Below are 22,518 nucleotides of genomic sequence, written 5' to 3'. Positions count from 1 at the left end.
AAATACATCATCATTTCTTTGGTTGTTTTAAGAATATAAAATTATCTTTACATCAGGTCGGAAAATGCAAATCTCTGTAAGTAAGTTTTGAGTCTCTTTCAAAACTTATTGGAAGGTGCATCATCAGCGAACAGTAAGACGTAATAATATCCTATCGCATGTGCACCGGCAGTCGATGGAGTGTAATGTGAAAGATGTAGGCAAAGGTTGCTGTACGCAATAGTAGACCTCACCCGGCGGTCATTTCTATATGAAACGAACAAGAGAAAGCACACAACGCTGTGGAGTACAAGTGGATAAATGAGCTTGCGATCAGTAGCAACACACCGAAAAATGAAAACCTTGGTAACCAGTATACATAGTCCAATATCCATGGGCATACTGTGAGCAAGGTGTCACAGGAGTGAACCAGTCTGAATTGGCACCCTGTTACTCTGCCACTGTGTGACTTACACACCTGGGACGACACCAGTCTAGGCACAAAAAAGAAAGAAACATATTATATAGAGTGAGGGGGGAGAGAGTTACCTCCCTTTTAGCACTCTTTTGTAGTGGAAGAAAGATTTACTGGCAGAACAGGGAGCCGAAGTTCTACGAATAGTTATGACACCGTTGTCGCAATAACTCTTAATTGCCATGGACGACTCGCATCTACTCCACGTCGCATCAAGCTTCGGCGAGAAGGAGGAGGTCTTGAAGTTAATCCGGGCTGGACATGATATCAACGCTGTGGACGAACACAAACGCACACCTGTCACTGTAGCATGTGAGCAAGGACATTACGATATAGTCAACGTCTTAATAGACGCTGGGTGTGATTTAAACTTTTCGACTGTCCGCGACAGTGGTGTTTCCGTGGAATCCCGGAACAGAGCACAATTGTCACTTGACGATGCTGTGTTCCACCGTGCAAGTGCAGCGGATGAGCCTCTGTCAGGGGAGGCAACTCTGGCTTCTGTGAGCGTCTACCCGCCTTTACATGCAGCAGTATCAGCTGAAAATGAGACTATTGTGAAGGCTTTAATAAACTCAGGGAGGGTAGACGTAAACTGCATGTATTTGAAACAGACGCCATTGATTATTGCAGCCAAATTAAATTGTCAAAATATCGTTGGAATTTTGATTGAAGCCGGTGCTCATGTGAACTTCGACAAAATAGCTGTTACTGAGGACGGAGTCATCACCCCGATACATTATGCTGTCGTAAACGGAAATTATGACATGGTGAAGTATTTGATAGATAATGGGGCAAGTTACATAACAGAACTGCCATTAAATGTGAGAAGCTACCGTATTCCCGGTGCAGTGGCCTTGAGGTACTATGGCTCCCTGATTGAACTGGCTTGTCAGAACAACCAGCTGGAGATTCTGGTGCTGTTGATCAACACCTATGAGAGTGACATTACATTTCTGTGCAAGCACTATGCTTTGTTGTGGAGTTGTCAGATGGAACACAAAGAGTGTCTGGACATTTTGTTGCTACGTTTATACAACACAGAGTGTGAACTCAATAATGCACATTTAGCACAGAATCACCAGCAAATTCTCAGAATAGCTCTGCGTCAAAATTCAGGGAAAGATGAAGTTATTCCACTCCGTCTTCTGGAACATTTTGGTCCAAAAATGTTTACAGACTCGACAAGCTATTACACTACACTGTACATTGGTGTATTAAGAGTTTTTCCAAAGTTTGTAAAAGCAATGCTTGTCTTTCATGAAAAGTTCCCTAAGACAGAGGATGAAGATTCTGTGATGGATATCTGCTATTCAGCACTAAATGGGGTGAACTTGTCAATCCTGAAGGACCTATATGAAGTTGGGCTTATAGATGTAAAGTACATTGACCAAACTGGAGAGAATGCAGCTTTCAACGTGGTCCAGAGTAGCAGAAGTACAGAAATAGATGTAAGCTTGTCACAGGAATTATAGTATTTGATTTCAGCAGACAGCCAGATGTGGCATCAGAAACCTGTAATACTTTTAGTAGTGTTGTTCCTAGGATTTGGTATATAAGTCCAAAGGCCCCTACATATATGAGGTTAAAGGTCACATGCAACAAAAAAAACCCAACATAATTAAAACCCCAATATCACATATTCATGACATATATACGTTGCCGCTTGTAAGAAATACAAATAAACAAAATTATCAGTGTACAATCGCGATTCAAAAGTGCAATATTTCGCACTTAGGCTTACTTCCCTCGAAATGAAGCACTCAGGTGACCAGACCCAGTCATAGCGGGTAGGTGTAGACTCAAGTGTAACGGTGGCTTCGTTTGGCTGTTTCATTCCCTGATACGCTGAGGGCCCATTGTGTGTTCAGAAAGATGATCTGTTCAATGGTCATTTTAGAAGTATGGCGTGTCACAAGAAAGTAAAATTCCTAATGGATAACAACTTCCTTTATTGTACTTAATGTGTCGTTTCAGTATCTATTCATATACCGTTGTCAGACAAAATCATTTACACTAGAAGAAGTTGTTATCCTATTCATATACCGTTGTCAGACAAAATCATTTACACTAGAAGAAGTTGTTATCCATAAAGAATGTATGCAGAGATGTTGGGTTTTGGAAATACATGTACATGTTCTCTGAGTTTGCATTCGATCCAATCAAAAATCATTTCTGTAGAGATGGTGAACTACTGCGTTGCTGGAAACTGTCATTCGTCTTATTACAAACCATGACTTGGAACTTGAAACTGACAAGAGTTGGCACCAGTTTCCGTCAGATCCAGTCATCCAAGAAAAATGGATGTAGTTTGTTTACAACCCACAGACGTTAAAACATGTCATGTGTGCATGTCTATGTATGGTTGCCTAATTACATAATGAGGCAGAGGCAGGACTGGGGTGCACGAGTCATAAACCAATTTATTTGGTTTATGCCGTAAAGCCCGATAGGTGTTGAGTTAAAATTGCGTGTGGTCAGTGATTGAAGCTGTGTATTGCATATTGTCGTTAGCAGACAGGCACGCAGATATATAGGTGTCAAAATGAAATAGACATTGAGCTTTCTCTGTGACGGCAGCTGCTTACCACAATCAACATTTGTTTTTATGTAACAAGTAGCTTATTTACTTGTTTGTGTACACAGTCAAGATTAGACTACTGCTCACGACCTCATACTGCGGGCATGCATACTGTTTCAAGCTCTGCGAACCTATTCTCTGCGCATGTCAACACAGCTGTTGAAACCACTTTTTCCCCCAGCGCTTTAAACACCGATTTCGCGGGCTTTTTTCATCACATTTTTTTCAACTTAAAAAGTTGAATTGGCATTTTTGATGATTTGTTTTGGAAAGTGCATACTGGACGGTAGAATCTGCCAAGTTGTGTTTTACGTTGCATGTGACCTTTAAGGGACACCAGAAAAATTAAAGGGTCCTGAAAATTTCAATGCATGGAAATGGAAAAGAAAACATAATAAATTCACTGCCTTTTAACATGTTTAATTATCATCTTCAGAAGATTGAATATACTTAACATTCAAGCAAGTCACCAGAATTTAGTTTTTGCCTGTGATTATCAACTGAAGACATTTGAAGACATGTTTCTGTCATTACTTCTATTTTGATCACCTCATCTCCCCCAAAACATGTTGAAATGTTTTGTGTCATTTAGTTGGCCTGCTCTCCACCATGGTTATTGATCATGTGTGAGCTAAATATATGACGAATGATTTCATTGGTTGATGAATGGTATACACAGCAAGACCGACACATGGAAATGCAATGATGAATTTGATTGGCTGAAGAATATTGCATTCAGAATGGCGGCATAAACATTGTTTTAAATTCTGGGCATTGCATGCAAGAAATAAGTTTAATTACATCATAATTATAAAGAGATAACTTTCTATGTTGAATTGTTTCTTGAGAAATAGGATGTGCTGTAAGAATGTTATGTACCAACATGAAAAATTGTTGCGCATTCCCTACAAGCCCATGTGAACAGCACAGTATTGAATTTTATCATCTCAATAAAGAATTTTGATCATTTCAATTTTTTTATCTGACATAATACTAGCAGGAAAGAGAAAATGTTTTCCTTTCAGTTCAGGAGTCACAAAGTGATGAAACCTTTCAATTTTCAAATTGGTAAGTGCACTCTGAGATGTGGGTAACCATGCAAAATATGATGGTACAGTATTACATGTGTACAGTAATACAAACAATGTGTGCATTGGTCCTGCTTTAATATTTATTTTCTTGCTCTTAGTACCTAGGAAAAATGGATCTAAATGTCCAACTACTGTCATTCACTGCAAATACTATGCCTATCTGTATATTACAATACATTTGTCTATACTGTCATGAGGCAACAACAGTGTTCCAAATATTGTATGTTGTACCTTTCGAGTCAGTGAGGAGCAGTGGTGTGTAGGAAACATAGAGTCAATCCATCGCTCAAAGGATCGTCAGTCGACACTGCTCAGCAGCATAAATAGATATGTTCTTCATGTCAAATATAGGAAGAAAAGACATGGACAATTTGTATTGTAGAAACGGGGGGCTACTCTCATTTGACACACCCATGGGCTTCTATTTGGAATCATTTTCCGCTTGCTTTCGGAAAAACCTGGTAGATAAAAAACTGATCTGAAATATATTCTTCTCTTACAGGAGCTGATACAGTGGCTGTCAGATTTAGGTGTCGATTTCACTAAGAAGAACAACAAGGGCTTGGAGCCAATCCACACAGCTGTCGGTGCACGCACATGCAAAACCATCGCTGCCTTAGTGCGTCAGGGAGTCAACATTGACTCACAGACAAGCGATGGCCAGACACCGCTTCACCTTGCCCTCAACACAGGCTGGGAGTTGGAACGTTCCATTGTGAAGACATTATTAGATGCAGGAGCTGATCCATGCATCCAGGACAACCAAGGTCGAACTCCAGTCACAATGTTTGTGTTGTCCTATTTTAACACGTTTCATACAGGACAGACTTGGTGCATGGAGAAGACAAATGGCTGGAGGTGGGCACTGGAGCTGCTCGTGGGGAAGCTGGGCTGCTTCCTGTATAATGTACATGTGATTGGTTTTGTGGAGCACAGTGACTGGTGGAAGCTGTGGGAGGCTGTGGACAAGGAGCATCGATTGTTGCTGCAGTCATTCCCATCACTGCAGACACTGTGCTGGAGCAGCCTTCGACAAACTCTAGGGGGAATCCGGTTCTGTGACAAGGTGGAGCAGCTACCTCTTCCTCAACCAATGAAAATATTCCTCAAGACATTTTGAAGGGATATTCACATTATATCATCAAAAACGCCATCCAACTGAGGTTTTCACAGGAAGTTATGTGTCCTCTTCTCATCATAACTGTATGTATCATGATTTAGAAAGATGTTAACTTGTATTTTCATATTGCTTATGTAATTTCAGGGATAATTTGGAGGTTGAATGTCGGAAACTGGGTACATGATATCCTGTGGAATGAGCCATAGAGGTATTCCCATGATATGGGCTACTGATGTCTCATCTAGGTCTGCACATTAGCTCCAGCAGAAGTTGTATATATAGATAGCTAATGTAAGTAGCAGGAACATAATGCTACTGACAACCTGTATCCCGCATAGCATCTTGTCAGAGACAACTGATGCAAGAACCTGCTTGTGGTGTAGGTGTCTGCATGGAGCAACAGACCCATGTTCAGGAATCATTCGGGACAATTTGCCATTTAGACAACTCTAAAGAAGTTATGTGATGTTAGGGATTTTGTCATGCTTTTGTGTATAAACGGATGTTTATGATGTGGTGGCAGGGTAAACGGCGTCCTCCCTTGTCATGCTGAAGACCCGGTTCAATTCCCCACATGGGCACAATGTGAGAAGCCCATTCCTGATGTCTCCATTGCGATATCGCTGGATTATAGCTAAAAGTGGCATAAAACCATACTCACCCATGTTGCTGTGGCAGTGATGCAATTAGTGGTCATGGTCTTGGGAAGAAAGTAGATTGAGATGGAATTTCAACAACAAAGCCCCAGCAGTCTTCAACATCTGCTGTCAATGACTCATTATGGTCGCTGGTTGTGAGGTTTGCTTGCATGGCACAGTCAGTTCTCACCAGGTGATCACAGTAATGTAGGTCCTTTTATTTTGATATATGTTCTTAGTTTTTCAGGCTAAAGTGACTCTATCCCACTGATGTTTAAATGCACAGTAGGTTTCAACCAGCAAGGAGGTTAACAAGAACATGCAGCACATAACAAGAAGCAAATATTTCCTTGTCGAGGTGAAGAGAACAAACTACTACCCTAGTGAGCATGATGACGAAGCCAATGTACAACAGGATCAAAATGAAGCCATGGTGAATGAATACTAACTAGCTGATTTGAGTCTTTTGCTTGATACTTGACATGTCATAGCCAGATGCCCATGGTTAGCATTGTTCTTCAGTAAGAGGCAACTAACGTGATGTCATCATATCCCAGTTGTGTGGATTAGTGCTCTTACTGTTGATCACTGGATTGTCAGGCCCAGACTTGGTTATCTACCGACTGCCACCATGTTGCTGCAGTATTACAGAGTGTTGCATAAAACCAAACCAAAATCATGGTCAGATGGTATGTAGACCCCCTTCACTGTCCCCCACCTGTTTTGATTCCCCACATGGGTACAATGTTTTGAGCCCATTTTTGGTTTTGTTTTGTGGTGATGATGACATAACTTTATACAGGTATTTTACATCACCACATGTGGGTCTAGTTTGTGTCCTTAATTGTGGCTCCTGACATACAGGTTTGCTGTACAGCTGTGCAGATCAACAAAACTGGTGCAAGATTGCCAAGTCTTCATTCAGCACTCAATTCAGGATATCAGAGGAACACCTACTTTTGGTTTTCCAACACCTCAAACACTTAACTTCGATTGAGATCTGTTCACTCATTTTCCACCTGCAATGTTGAGTGTATTGCATCCGTTATCATTCATATTTTGGAGATCCTTTGTTGATATATGTTGCTTGTGTTGGCATTGTTATTATTTATAAAGCTGACATGTATTGAGCTGGTCTTTGTTGTGGATCACTTTATTGAACCTGATGCTTGATTAGTTTGTTGACATGGTCACTTGCCAGTGACAGCTGATCACGTTGAGTTAAGAGACAGTTAACAGACAGTTCATGGCAAATGGCATCCCTTGCTTGTATCCAATGGCTGTCGTTTGAATTCCAAAATGTGATTTCTAGAATCCTTGTTCTGCCAACCCTGGACCTAACAGCCTGATGATCTATTCTTCTTTATTTCCATTGCCAGAAAGTTGACCGGACAGACGGTTACTATAATGTTTAACGGGTATGGTGGTATTGAAGCTGACATAAAACACTTAAAATACTGGCCAACATGAACAGGAGGTCAAGGTTGGAAAACCACACGCCAAATAGATGTAGTACTCTGCAACATGTATGCGGGAGATGGTTGGAAATCCGCACTGCAGGTTACTGTAATACTGTTCAGTGGTTATAGGGGCCATGGCCAAAAGCCTCACTTCATACCAACTATTACTGAAATTGAACAGCTAGTGAACTGACACTTGTTTATTGTGGTCTCTGATTATGGGTAGTCGTGGCCCGACTGTGTCATAAATCCTGAACTGTAATCGGAATACTCGCTCACCCAGCACAAGGATTCCTCTGATCATGGTGAGACCCGTGAAGGTCCCGGGGTAGAATAGGACTTCAGCAATTCATGCTTGTCGTGAGAGGCGACTAACGTGATCGGATGACACATGTCATCGGTTCCCAATTGCGCATATAATGCTCATGCTGTTGATCACTGGATTGTCTGGTCCAGATTCGATTATGTACAGACTGCCGTCATACAGCTGGACTATTGCTGAGTGCGACGTAAAACTACTCACTCACTGATCACACTGGTGGAGGAAGCTGCTCTGACAATAAGAACAACCATTGCGCAGTTCTTAGCTGAGAAATCAAGCGAAGCGCTAGTGGTATGATCCTGCCATAGCTATTTCATGCACATGTATGGACATAATCAGTTTTCAAGAATAACTCTTAGCGCGCAGACTGAAACACGGAAACTGTGAAATATACACCTGAAAAGGTTACACATTGGTTCTAATTATCACCCGCAGCGCGATGCAAGGGATATAGTATTAGGCTCCATCCGTACGTACGGATGGGAATATCTTTAGAACCGTTTACTAGATTCTTTTCATATTTGGTACATAGGTTCATCACAGTAAACGACAGGGACCGGTTCTGTTTGGTGGCCTGGAACTTCATTTCAAGGTCACAAGCGAACTTAAAAGTTTTACCATTGTCAGCGAGATATCACAAGAACCATAAACTGGACACCTAGCTTCATCGCATGGAAGTCGCAGGGCGTCGTTGATTTTGGTGATCTTAACTTGATTTTCAAGGTCTGAAGATTTCCGCATGTCATGTTGCATGTTAAGCTCAAGAACCGTTCCCTTGATTTTCTTCATGTTGGACATCAAGCTTCATTCAGGGAAGGTGCAGGGCACAGTCGATTGTGACGACCTCCACATAATTTTAAGGTTACGGCGATAACGTTTAGGATTTCAGTATGTTAACCTGCATGTAGAGATTGTCTGTGAGATATGTCTAGAACCATTCACTGAACTTTCTTCATATTTGACACCAAGCTTCATCTAGGGAAGCTGCAGGACCCAGAGATTTTGGCGACCTTCCCATTATTTTCAATTTCATGGCAGAATGCCAGCATGTTAAACCGCATGTTAATATTGTCAGCGAAATATTTCAAAAACAGTGAACAGGATGTTCTCCATCGACGTTCAAGACGTCCCTTGAATGTTTTTCAGTAAGCAATTTCCTTAATACTACTTTTACAAATTTCGTACATTATGACATTTATGTCAAGGTCAAGTGAGTCTTGAAAATATCTTTGCGTTTGGCCAACTACAAAGCACGATGTGAAGAAAGCTTGACATTTAACTTCATCTGAAATTGCGACCTTCACTTTCATTACTTTTTATGTTTGATTTGATCATTTATTTGTGTAGGGGGATTATGTCACCTTATTGACAATGAATGAAATTTATCATGTGATGAAATATAGACTTGGATCAATATTAAGAATCCCTGCACATGTTGGCCGCTAGCAGAACTGCGTTAAAGTTCAGTTTGCTTGTGGTGATTCGAATGATGATAATGTCCATTTAGGAAATTATTGCGAATGAACTTGGTGGTAAGTGTGTCCCAAACACACCCTGTAGAGCAAATATAGAAGTAAACCATGAATTTCCACAAATGCAGTTTGTGCACTTGGCACATGGTCAATTATTGACCGTGCACAGGTTACAGTGATCAATTGTTAATCTACCATAATGGCACGAAGACGATTATCGTGACTCGACAACCACCATTCACCACAAGCATGGGGCTGAAGCATCATTTGTTATCATTTCTTTGGACTCCACGAGAACATTCCGGAATCGCCTGAGGAGTACAACTTGGGAAGCATTGTCAAACGTCTCTACTGAGCGATCACCACCAATGACCACATTTGGTTTGGGGTTTACCATGGCCACGCTGGCATCTGAGGACTTGGCGAAGAATACATTGGTCTGATGAAAGGCGATTGTGAAAGTTTCGTCATTGTGTGTCCCCCATGATTGTAAACTTGACTGGGTGACAATACATGGAATTTGGCAGGTAAGTATACTGAACCACAAATGAAATGTCGCACTGATACAGGTTTCTTGGAACACACACTAATTCACCCTCAGTCCAAACGGAGGTTTGAGTTCAAATTTGACAATTATGGTTAAAACATTTAGAGTTCACACAAACAAAATCACCAATAATGATGGTATCATTATCATATTGTATGTGGCCTCCATTGGCATCGATGAAAGCGTTACACTCTCAGTACATGGAATGGATTAGCCGGTTGATGACCCTATTGGCTCTTGGGTCTATACTCTGCGAAGTGTATTGTCGAGTCCAGCCGCAGTTGTTGGCCTTGATCGGAGGTCATGCAGTCTTTTTTGAATCTCGTCCCAAAGGTGATGTAACGGACTTAAATCATGACTGAGTGCATTCTATTGTAGGGTTTGGATGCCATGATGCCTTAGGAAGTCAAATGTTGCTCTGGCAGTGGGTATATGAGCGTTGTCTTTTTGGAAGATGTGATTTCTATAACGTACAAAGTGTGGTTCAACGTGGGGTCTTATGACTTGGTCACTACAGAGAGCCTCTGTCACGTCATTTCCTTATCCTTTACCAAGATTCTGGAACAGGGTGTCAGCTGACTGGTTCAGACCGATTGCACACCAAACCCCGATGCTTGGACCATACTACGAGTCTCTTTCAACAATACACTCTTTGTAAAAGAGCTCCCACGCCTTCACCATACTCTCACTCTGCCATCGCCTGTCGAACACAAAATCGACTTTCGTGAGATAAGTAAGTTGGAAGTAAGTTTTGGCGATGATGAGCGATGAGGACAGGGCTACGATATGGTCTGTGACAACGGGGCTTTCTCCCTTGGAAAGGTCGACGCACGGTCTCGGCACTGATTGGTCTGTTGTGAGCCCCAATGGTCTGACCTGCTGTTTCTGGGGAAGCGATCTTGCAGGTGGTCGCACACAAGCTGTCGGTCTTGTTGTGATGTTATTGAAAGTCGCCCACTGCGTGGGTGGCTTTGGATGCTGTTAGTGACCTGATACCACTCTTGCAATCAGTAGATTGTCCCAAACATGAACAGTCGTCCGAAGACTTGGTTCCTCTATCTCTCGTAATTCGTACCATGACGATTGTGTCAAAATAAACATGATTTCGGGCGAGTTTGAGACTCGATGCATTAGTAGGGTTGTCACGATACGGACCAAAATTTATGAAAACTAGGCTTGTTCAATGTTTTAATATGTATCAATATAGGGTATGTTCTCTGTGTCAGTATATGTGACATTATAATGTCTGTTCTGTTCACAAAGTTCAGTTACATAGTTTAACTCTTATTAGCTAGGTTTAATCCATTCTGTCAGATGGGGAAGTAAGGTGTGTCTTCTTTACTAATTATTTTCTCCACTGTCTCACAGCTTAGAATCTCACAGTTGGGAGTTTTCCCAAATGGGAGTAGACCTTGTAACAGATAACAGTCGGACAAAACAGACTATGTGTATTATGGTGTGTACATTATTAAAACGTTGAAGGAAACTGTGTCTTTTGAAGACAAAGCTAACAAATGCAGTCATACGAACTAAACCAAGCAGCTTTACCAGCGTACTGTGCCTGCACATGGCTGATTTTAGCAGAACCAAAATGTTGCAAATATGACCGGGAGCGCTTAACTCTCTGCCAAGTGTATATGCAAAGACAAACATGGTATGCATACTCTCGTCTTTGGTTTCCGTGTTAGAGAAGCTAGGGCGTGTTTACAGCAGTCGTACGGGACGACGAAGTGACTTGTCGCTTGTGCTAGCGGATGTATTTGTCCAGAATATTTTCTGACGAGTCAGTGTGTATACAAACGTCACAGGGAAAGTCCTCAAATGTCCTGAAACAAAATTAATGAAGAAATGAACTTCCTTGAGAATTTAGTATGTAGTTGCTAGTTCTGAAGGTTATACAAATATATCTTTGGTAAAAGAGATGTGGGCTACAAGTAGTAGATACAGACAAATGATGAGATGACTTTAGCAAGTAGCAGTCATCTGCTTCTCAGTGACTCACACACACCAGGGAAGGTGTGACGCCGATACATTCTAGTGCCCCTGGCTATCTGTGATTCATTCAGTCACTATGTGAACACTGGCTTGATTAAACACGGGAGGAGAGACTATTGAGGTATCGTGTCCATGCAGAGTATTCAGTCTACGCTATCAGCACTATCAGTGCGTTCTGGCCATCCAACACAAGGACACATCCTGACGGCCTTGTCCTGGAATCACGAGTGACACAAGGTGACCATAGATACACATGACACAACTGACAGATAGGAGGTTATTGCCAGACAACATCTTCGAAAATAACAGCCATAAGGACCAAATCCTTGAAGGGCGTCAATCGTGTTTGTCTGCTCGCCATGTCTTTTATCAAAAAGATAGAAATGCCAGTGTAAATCCTGGTTGATCAGAACACACAATAAAGGGTATGCATACTCAGATAACGTTTAAATGTACTTTCCATTTAAGTGGCTGGGTGCTGGTGTTTTAAATAGCGTGTTGTCAAGACCCACAATGAATGTGTTAGGTAGAAAATTGTGTTTCGTAAGTTAAAAGCTAAATATAAACTAAAAAAGCTATAATTCCAACAAAAATAATCATAAATCCGAGGCTTATATTCGGTGCTAGCTAGCGAACAGTTATCGCCAGTACATCAGTATCACACGTAAATTATTTCACGAATGGAATTTGAAAATCGGAAAGGCGATAAGCGCTTCAGTTTGTTGGAAAAAAAACCCATTCTAGTTATATCGCCATGATTGCCTTCCGTCGCGTGTTTTAGAAAAAAGAACATGATCGGCAGCAGCGAACGGACTGGAAACAAACGTGAATAGCTGATTACCTATCATTACTTATTCTGTTTCATTAATTTAACGAACGACGAAGTATGTGTTTTACACAAATGTGTACCGAAATTTTATTAAATGACCATTGAAACTTTTGAAAATGAAGTTGGTGCCCCCTCTCCCTTTCACACACCCTTGCGCCACCCCTCCCTTTCTCAAAAAGCTGTATACGGCCCTGCAACAGTTACTATAAATTGACCCCATGCGTCCTATTTGCAGAAATTCAGTTGGGAAGGTTTAAAGTCCACCATGCTTGGTGTATTCAGTCTGACCCCATTGTGTCAATGTCAGTTGTAGATAAAAGTTTGATAGGGGATTTCCAACAGCCAAAACAAATGAAATTAAATCAGTATTTGTTCAAAATCAGTCAGAACACAAAACATTCATAGAAAAGCAATCTCATTTCAAAGCATAACCCGGAAATGAGGTACACACGCCTGAAGGCATGACAAAAAAAACAAAAAAAAACCATGCACAGGACGACCAAAAGATCGTGTATCACATCCTGCTGTATCTTCGGAAAAATGAAGCTGATTATGTTGGTTATTACATTCCAGCTCAGATGCAACTGTCCTATATCCGTTGTGCATCACAGATATAATCACCCTACGTTAATAACTTTGATAAATACACTCCATCCATGGTGTCAACCAAAATGTAGTCGACCAACAGTAAGAAAAGCGCATCCAACCTTGAACCTACTCGCTTCCTCACGTTGATATGTGTGTGTATGTGTGCGCGTTTTTATAACTGCGTCTGTATGTGCGTGTGTGCGCGTGTGCAGGCAGTTTTTATGTGAATGTGTACAGTATACAAGAGTGGTTGAACTGTTCTGCACCTAACCGCAAGGGACTGCATTCACAGAACCAGACACTAACTGAATTATCTCAGTCTTATCCACTCCGAGCCAGTATTATTCACAGGTGTACTGTACTAAGGGTAGTGTCTCACAGTCCCTAAACCCCATTATTTTCACAACTTCCAAGTCCTGTCTGCAGTCTAGATTTCCTCAGGTTCGGAATCTCTGGCTCCCTTTCAATTCAAATGGGTTTGTTAATATCAAAATTATACATATCCAGAGACAAAGACTTAGTCTATACTGGGGATGATCATGGCTGAGTTTAATAGGATGTTAAGTCTCCATATACTCATAACGTCATTGTAGATGTACACAGTATTGGCTACCACACGTCCTCCAGAAGAATACTACAACACTCCAACAGACTTTACCTTGAGGTTTCCGCCCGTTCGTCCGTTGAAGGTGTCTCCACGCAATGATATTGCTAAAAGTGGCGGGAAACAAAACTCACTCACTCGTCCGAGTAGACTGCAGATGATAGTGGCCGACCTAAGTCACACATTCATGGTTAAACAATCAGAATTTACCACAGTTATTGCGGAGCATGCACAACGACAACTCTATCATTTCAAATGAGAAAGGTATGATTATTCGTTTCATGTTGTTTAAGTGCCCATGGAGAAAGGGACCAATTATTGCAGAAAGGGATCAATGATTTGGGGCATTTAAAATATAATGGAACCAAATGAATTTATCCTTGAATCCTTGAATGAGTGAGTGTGTACGCGCGATCGCGCGTGCGTGCGTGGGTGAGTGTGCGTAAAGAGTAACGTGGGTTTAAAAAATACCAAATCTTCCTCTGGGATTGTAGTTCCTTTCTATTTAATAGTCAGTAGGGTTGAAGGACTGTGTAAGTTAATGATCCAAATGACACAGATAACAACACAAATCACTTATTTCCGTGGAGGCCTAGCCGCTGACTGTGCTGGGTAAGCGAGTTCTAGCTTCTAAATATAGAACATACGAAGTGCTGATTACACAACCGCCACAGCAATTCCTTGGCAGTGAAAACCCGGTCCTTGGTTACGCTCGGTACATTCACGCGGTGAGACCGTGGAGCTGTCAGCGCAATGCACTATTCATAGAATAACACGCCCACGCAAAGCTGACGTCACGAAATGTGAACACGCCCGGTACGAATGTCGGTTAAATGGAGGTCAGCGAGGTTTGAATGATCACTGGTCGGGGTTGAAGGCCCAGCTTGACAAAGTTGCCATTCCTGGGGGAAAGTGCAGGCCAGTTGTACATAGGTCTAGTGTATTATCGTCTCGTTACCTCCGCTAAACGAGTGCAATACTACCAGTTCAGTATCAGAATGAGATCCCCACGCCACACAACCAACGCCAGCTTCCTCCCGTCTGCAGGGCACTACAGCATAGTACACACCACTACCGACAAGACGGCCACAGTGAGGATAAAGGATGCAGTATAGTGCTGTAGTATTATACCCATCTCCTTATGCACATGCTACTCTAGATGCGCTAGCAACTGATGGGGACATGCACGTAGAGACATCATGTGATGAGACACACAACACCGTCTCATGCTGCAGACAAGTTCCGTGTTAATGACCTGCTAGTTACCTGCCATAAACAGATAACAGCTGCAAACCCTGTCAGAGTACTCACTTCAAGACACTCACATAAATGTTCCAACTCAAAAACAGAACCTTGTCACAGGACTTTAATAAATATGTACTTGTACACGTACAAAACAGATCGGTGTAAATAAATTAGATGAGAAATGTGAGTACAGTGAGTGAGGTGAAATCCCTTGCAACAACTCGGTGGGTCACAACTTACTTAGAAGCAACCCTGTGATTGTGGCAAGTGTCACGTTGTCACAGCCAGCTTTTACCATTGAACATAGTCAGTGTTAGCTTCCTTAAGTACCTGTATCTGGATACCAGCTCTGAACCTGTCTTCTCTTATCAAACATTGCCACTTAACTTCTAATAATAAATATTCAAAGGAGGCTGGACTTTGACCCTCTCCAGTCTAGGAATTCAACATGCAGCTGGTGACCTAGGTATTTGTCAAAGAGCACACTGAACTCTCTCTGACCCACCCATCTCTCTCTCTCTCTCCCTCTCTCTCTCTCTCTCTCTCATTCAAAATTCAGGGTGGTGCTGCTGGTCTTACAGGTGAATCCACCCATGCACACTGCCCTTCAAACCCAAATGATTAAACCTCACTCAAAAGAAAAATGGGAGATGTGGTTGAAGGAATAAAATAAAATTTGCTTCCAGCTTGCTGCCATTACACATATATGCCTTGAAATTTCCAAGGTGATGGTTTGACACTTACATATATCTTATTAGTGTACCGAGTTATGTGGAGTATTGCACCCACTGTGACCCACATCTTGATTGCATGGTGTGTGGTCATGTCTGAACTACAAAAAACACCTGATTTCTTGCAACATTTGCACCAAGAAGACAACAATCATTACATAAAACAAACCAAATGTAAGGTAACAAATGCTCAGAAAGAATGTTGACAACCAAGTGAAACTATTCCATTCCAGTTGTGAAGATATCTCAAATGTCAGATGGGTAGAAACACACACAGACCTGAAGGATCAGAGTTGGTCTGGACCACAGTCAGTTAGTATTTTAACATATTACGAAAAAAAATTAATAGAATGTCTATTGTGTGATTCTTTTAGAAGAATGTAATCATCAAGGACCTATGCGCAAACATGTCTCTGAAAGATGCTCATTTAATAAATTCTCAAAGGGTTTTAGAAAGTTATAATATCCCTCTAATAATAAACACCCTCTTTCACAATACAAAGCCTGTGATCATACCTACCATTTAATATTTCTTGTATAATGGGCTAGCAAGACAATATGTAAATAACATTCACATACCCTGTGATTAACCCCTGCAGTGCTGACCTATGTTGGGGTTAAGAATAGAACAATTGTAAATAAATAGACTTCTGCTCCCACCTTCACATTAGCCATAATGACAAAACATTAGAGGAATCCCCAAATTCACATTGACAGGCAAGACCAGCATGAGGACACTGAAAGACTTGAGGGTTGAAGGAGCACAAGTTTTGTTCATTGAGTCTGGCAAGGTTAGGGGAATGTACCCCTTTACACACCATCTTTGTCTGATGGACTAGACAAAGCCAGCCTGTTTGAGATACAATCCGATAACTTTGATCACGACAACTGCCAGCTTGGAACTTTCTTGTTGGCAGCATGGCGCCGCATATGCTTCGCTAGATGGTCACTTCTCATGAACCTTCGGTCACACTGTTCACAGGTGAAACGTTTCTCTCCAGTGTGGGTACGTTTGTGGCGGGACAACTCATCTGACCTCGCGAACTTCCGACCACAGCTGTCCCAGTCGCAGTTGTATGGTTTCTCACCTGAAACAACGCATACATGTTAAACTGTGGACACCTTCAGTGTCAGACAGGACATGCTGGCATGGACACAATACACCTTCAGGGTCAGACAGGGCATGCTGGCATGGACACATTACCACCTTCAGGATCAAACAGGACATGCTGACATGGACACAATTCACCATCCTGACCTGACAGGGCATGTTGGCAAGGGACACAATAAATCTTCAGAATCTGACATGTCATGTTGGAATGGGACACAATACACCTTCAGGATCTGACAGGTCATGTGGGCATGGGACATAATACACCTTCGGGGCAGTGATATGTCAGTAAAATGAGACAAACAGTACACTTAGCAGACATTTCCCACAAGGTTTGTATGCTACTATATTTTGTGGCCAATAAGTACTTCCAACTGAAAAGAGCGATGGACCTGTGAAATAATTAAACATAAAAAAACTGTCCCTCTATCAGTTCATTTATCTATTAATGATACCACATTGCTACTACCCTGTCGTGTGGATCCTGAAACAAATATATCTAAGACAGCCCATGCCGGTCAATACTGTTTGTCAAGTCTAGAGTACTGCTCTTTCAGGCTAAAAATGGAGATACTCTCTTGGCCACTTTACATCATATTTTATCATGGTAACTTAAGACGTATTTTTGTTTTTTTCCAGTAAATCAAGTCCATTTGAAAGGCTAGACATTATTAGGAACATACCTGTGTGTGTTCTGATATGTGCCTTTAGATGAGAGCTTTTGAAATAGGTCTTATCACAGCCACGGAAGGTACACTCATGTGTTCGGCGTCTCTTGCCATCACCAAAACCTGCATCCTCACATCTTTTTCCTGACTGCATCATTACAGGATGCGGTGCAATTGGGCAAAAACTGTCTACTTTTGTCTGTTCCTTCCTTGGTCCTGCACTGTTCTGGTTCAACACAAACACTTGTACAATAGAAGGCATGGTGGGAACCAGCTTGCCATCCACACTGGTCAGAACAATTGGCATTCTTGCTCCTCCTGTTGGTAGGGATGAACAGATTGAACTGGGATAGGTTGAGCAGACTGCAGGGGCACAATTCGGCTTGCAGCTATTTGATACCAATGGAGTTCGGTCAGAGTGCAAAGGACTTGTGCTCACTGTGGTTGGGAGAACAAATGGTAGCGCCTGAGGACTTGCAGCAACTGTGGTCATAGATCTCCGAGTTGTTTCCACGGTAGAGGAGGATGAATGTGTCTCATGTGTATACTGGTTTGGTTGATGAGCACAGGCATTCGAGTCAATAGGTGGGACAGTTCTCTTCTGAGACAGGTTGATGGGTTGATCTGTGTAGTGCACAGGAGACGGGTTGTTGTGGAAAGATCTTGGTGGAACAATGACTGACACATGCTGGCTCAGAGATGGAACTGCTGGATGCACGTCTTGTGATGTTACAGATTCAAGCCTCATTGAACTGTCACCAAGCAATAACTGAAACATCAAAGCCACTGAATGTAACATCAACACTCTATATGGACTAGAAATACTAGCTTCATACATTGTTCACACAAAAAAAATCAGCATTTCCTTTTCAGAACTTACAACAGCAAATTTCCCTTCAGTTGTTGGCATCAAAACTTCACAACCCATACATTTCACTAAATTATTTTGTACTCATTTAACAGTCTGAAAACACATATGCAACATATTCACTTTTAAATAATCAAATCGCTCACATAATGTACATAATTAAAATTACCCTGGCTAGTTTGGATTCTTTCCTGTAGCTGAGCGTCTTAATTTCCTGGTCATCATGACATGGTGACCTTGAACCATCTGAATGTGGTGGGGTCATGACCCCAAGATAAGGGTCATCATCAGAATCCCGCTTCCTTTTGCCACCCATTGCCAAGAGCGTTTCCACTGCATCTCGCTCTAGGGGGTCCTGGCAGGAAGGCTGACTCGGGCTTCTCAATACCATATCTTTATCCTGAAAAACAAAAAGCAATAATTATTAAGGAACATTAATCTTTGTTAACTGAAGTAAATAAATGCAATTAAGGTGAATGCTACTTTCATAGACTAACTGTAATGGTGATTACTGATTATGGGATTGTACAAGGTCTTTCAAGACGATTCCCTTTAGAAATTTTGACCACTCTCCAGTCCCATACTCATAAATAATCATCATTATACAACAATTATAATATACTAATAACATCGGGATTTTGTTTTTCCATTTCAATTCCCTTATCTAACCTTCATCGGAGAAACAAGCGACAAAACACATCTCCCTGCTAGTGAGAACATCGACCTGATTTTCTAACTCAATCTACCCATATCATGCAAGCAAGGCGCGTGTTAAGTTTAAATACCTACAATGCCATATTTTCTGACGTAACGCCGTTCAAAGTTCGACGATCTAGGATACTACTTAAGCGAGCACGTGTTCAACGTGTGTAACACATTCCAAATATGGCGAGCAAGGTCACGCTCATAACAAAGAGGCGTTTACTTCCGGTTTCCCAGTACCTTCGAAATCATCAACATAAACATATGCAAACTTGAGTTAAAGAATCATAAATATCATGCACATGGCAAACAAACCTTGAAGCCGTAGAGTGGGTGAGAATGTTAAGGCATAACACACGTAAAACGGTCATGGACACCGAGCTGAATAGAGTAGCAGCCACGGCTCAGTAACCACACCTATCAACAAGTCACCACTATCTCACGCGCTGAGTGCATGGACACACACTAGAGCTGATGCGCGGACATCAGGAACGATGTTAATATTATCTATTCTGACACGAAAACGTAACATACAAAAATCAGAAACAAAACGTGAAGTATCTAAACTCAAACTGAATGGACCACGGTTCCCAACAACAGACCACTGACTTTGTTTACAAACAAAGCTTATTCTGTCTAGACTGTTTAACAGCTGAATTGTAACTCATTATCGAATCACAGTATTACCAAGTACAAAACATGGTTCTCCCGTATAGATCTACTACCAAAACATTTATATTTTAACACATTTTAATAGAACAAATCATCATGTAAAACCTCACACGACTTCGGATATTTCTCAGCCGCAAGCTAAGCCTAAATATCGATGTCCTCGAGGAAAGTACTGATCCTATCTCTAGCTTTTACTGAAGAAATATACTGACTAAAGAAATACTTACTGTGATAAACGCTGGTGGGGTAACTGGTGGTGATGGTGGGTAAGAACAGATATCCTCTCGCATTTTCGTATATTTCTATCTGGTTCCGATCAAAGGCCAATTTACATCTATGACTGTACAAACTACGCTCACATTCAAGGCGAGGGCGGGGAACAATAAACCAATGAAAAATGGGGGCATGGTTTGAACAGCCAATCAGCATCCATCTATCATGTGATCAGCTTGTGACTTTGCTGTCCATGTGCACGTGGCGTTGTGATGGCAATGGCATGTCACACCGTTCTCGCTGTCAATGTTTACATCAGAACTCCTGCGCTGATTAGTCAACGTGACTGGTACAGCATCTGCCAATCTGTTTCTCTACTATACAAAGACATGTCAGAGAAAGAAAATAATTAAACGTGTGCATGAAAGTGTTGAAGTAAATATAATTTTAAATTTATTATTTTTTTTTAAACAGATGCAGCAAGGGGAACATAGTTATATATGAGAGTCGGGGATCCCTAACAGTCGGACATCAAGGCAGTTCCGTTACCAATGGGATGTAAACAGAACATGAAACTGACACGACAAAATTCATGAAATTGTGTAATTGACTTTGACGCGAAATGATCTCCTCGCCTTGGGCTGCTGTACGCTGAACGCAGAGCACGTGATCTAGGCGGGCGGCGTGATACTCGGCTTGAATAAATTAACTGACATATAAGCACTGTCTGGACTGTACACATTGAAACAAAGGTCACACAAAGCACGTCACTGTGTCAGCCCCATTTAATTAGTGTTGTGTGCTGTCTGTAGTTGACACGTTTTTGATAAAGGGGCTTGGGGTGCACGTGAAACTAACATATTTATAAGCTTATTGCAAGTTATTTTTGTTAATTTATTGTGTCACTGCCGTGATGCATCGCGAATTTCTGTGACGCATATGTCAGTATGCCAGTCTCTGGCGGAATTGAATTACAGGTGACTGCATTCGCGTGGCTTGTAAAGGTGTAAATATTGTTAGTGTGCTTTCCATACCTCCGACTATGCACCTACATAGCACGAATGACAAAACACTGACAAATGGACAAACATTAAGTACTATGAACAAACGATTTGCCAAAACATCTCCTGCTAAATAATTAAAACACTTAATAAATAAATAACTCTCTAATGAATAACAATTCAATGGGTATCTCTTTCCTCCTGTTCTCCATCACACCTGTACCCCATCACACCTGTACCCCAATTACGACTATACCCCATCACACCTCTACCGAATCAAACCTGTACCCCACCACACCTGTAGTCCATCATACCTGTACCCATGCCACACTATATCTGTACCCCACGACATCTGTAAACCAGGACACCTGTACCCCATCACACCTATACTAATGCCACGGTACATTTGTACTCCATTACATCTGTACCCCACCACACCAGTACCTCATCACACCCAGTCGCATCACACCTGTACCCCATCACACCTATACCATCACACCTATACCAGTGTCACGTACAGTACATCTGTGCCCCATCAAACCTGTATCCCGTCACATCTGTACCCACACTACCAACACTCTTGCGCTAAACAGTTAACACCCAACCAACACGATACTTTAGAATCTCAGAATCGTCTTTAATTGGCATTTTTGAACTTGTACTATTTCAGAAGGATAAGATGTAAGAAAGTCTTGTGCAAGAAAGTCTATATGTCACGGTTAACTCTGCACGTACTCGCCGCTCACTAGGTCAGTATGTTATCAACAACTTGCTCCTCCAAAGCAAGCACGAAGAATGGCCTCTGACACTTCAATCAGGTCTTGCCAACATATAGACGTGATCCATATTGTACGTACTTTTACCTACACGAGAGTGCATATTTCAACCATGTCCTGCCAACATATAGACGTGGTCCATATTGTACGTACTTTTACCTTTAGAAGCGCTGGGGGAAAACTGGCTTCACCAGCTATGCTGCGCTGCGCTCATAACGCATACGCAGTGAATAAGTTCGCGGAGCTTGAACCAATATGCCTGCCCGAAGTATGAGGTCGTGAACAGTAGACTAATCTTGGTTGGGTGCAGAAACAAGTTAATAAGTTACTCGTTACATAAAAGACCCAAAACATGTTGATTGTGATAAGCAGGCTCTGTCATAGAGAAAACTCAATGTCTGGTTTATTGACACTTGTACAGTATGGTTCAAAATTATTGAGAATAGCTAAAGCATTTCATATTATTAAACGAGAACAAATCAGATAAAATTGAATGTATTGTGAAAGTGAACTGACCTTTTCATGTTGTGTAGATAACAATTTAATATTTTATCAAGTCTCCTTAAGCTTCACGGCACAGTCTAAGACGGGTAGGCATACTTCCTACCAGAGAGGTTAGTGTCTCGTGAGTTATGCTGTCCCAGTATCGGACCACTTCTCTCTTCATGTCTTCAATTTTTGTTAACCCCTTTTGATTCACACATTCCTTCATCATCCCCCAAATGTTCTCAGTGGGATTTAAGTCAGGACTATATGCAGGAAATGGTAATGCAGTCACATTTTTCTCCTGAAACCACTGCTCGGCATGTTTTGCGGTGTGTTTAGGATCA

General features: G+C 41.6%; 2 protein-coding genes across 2 annotated transcripts; one reads left to right on the top strand and one right to left on the bottom strand.

The window, feature by feature from the left end:
• The first annotated feature begins 539 nt into the window (after positions 1-539).
• On the top strand, positions 540-7,014 carry LOC137291507 (serine/threonine-protein phosphatase 6 regulatory ankyrin repeat subunit C-like). Its single transcript, XM_067822867.1, has 2 exons — positions 540-1,905; positions 4,629-7,014. The coding sequence occupies exons 1-2, from the start codon at positions 637-639 to the stop codon at positions 5,244-5,246; spliced, it is 1,887 nt and encodes a 628-aa protein (XP_067678968.1). The 5' UTR covers positions 540-636; the 3' UTR covers positions 5,247-7,014.
• An 8,035-nt stretch (positions 7,015-15,049) lies between these two features.
• Positions 15,050-20,588, bottom strand: LOC137290550 (Krueppel-like factor 11). The gene is made up of 4 exons (XM_067821585.1): positions 19,926-20,588; positions 18,494-18,724; positions 17,472-18,225; positions 15,050-16,765 (listed from the first exon to the last, which is right to left on the bottom strand). The coding sequence occupies exons 1-4, from the start codon at positions 19,986-19,988 to the stop codon at positions 16,557-16,559; spliced, it is 1,257 nt and encodes a 418-aa protein (XP_067677686.1). The 5' UTR covers positions 19,989-20,588; the 3' UTR covers positions 15,050-16,556.
• Positions 20,589-22,518: the final 1,930 nt, after the last annotated feature.

The sequence above is a fragment of the Haliotis asinina genome, chromosome 7, assembly GCF_037392515.1.
Source record: "Haliotis asinina isolate JCU_RB_2024 chromosome 7, JCU_Hal_asi_v2, whole genome shotgun sequence".
Classification (NCBI taxonomy): Eukaryota; Metazoa; Mollusca; class Gastropoda; order Lepetellida; family Haliotidae; genus Haliotis; species Haliotis asinina.
The sequence above is the reverse complement of the archived record's forward strand: the minus strand, read 5'-3'. Positions and strand labels throughout refer to the sequence as shown.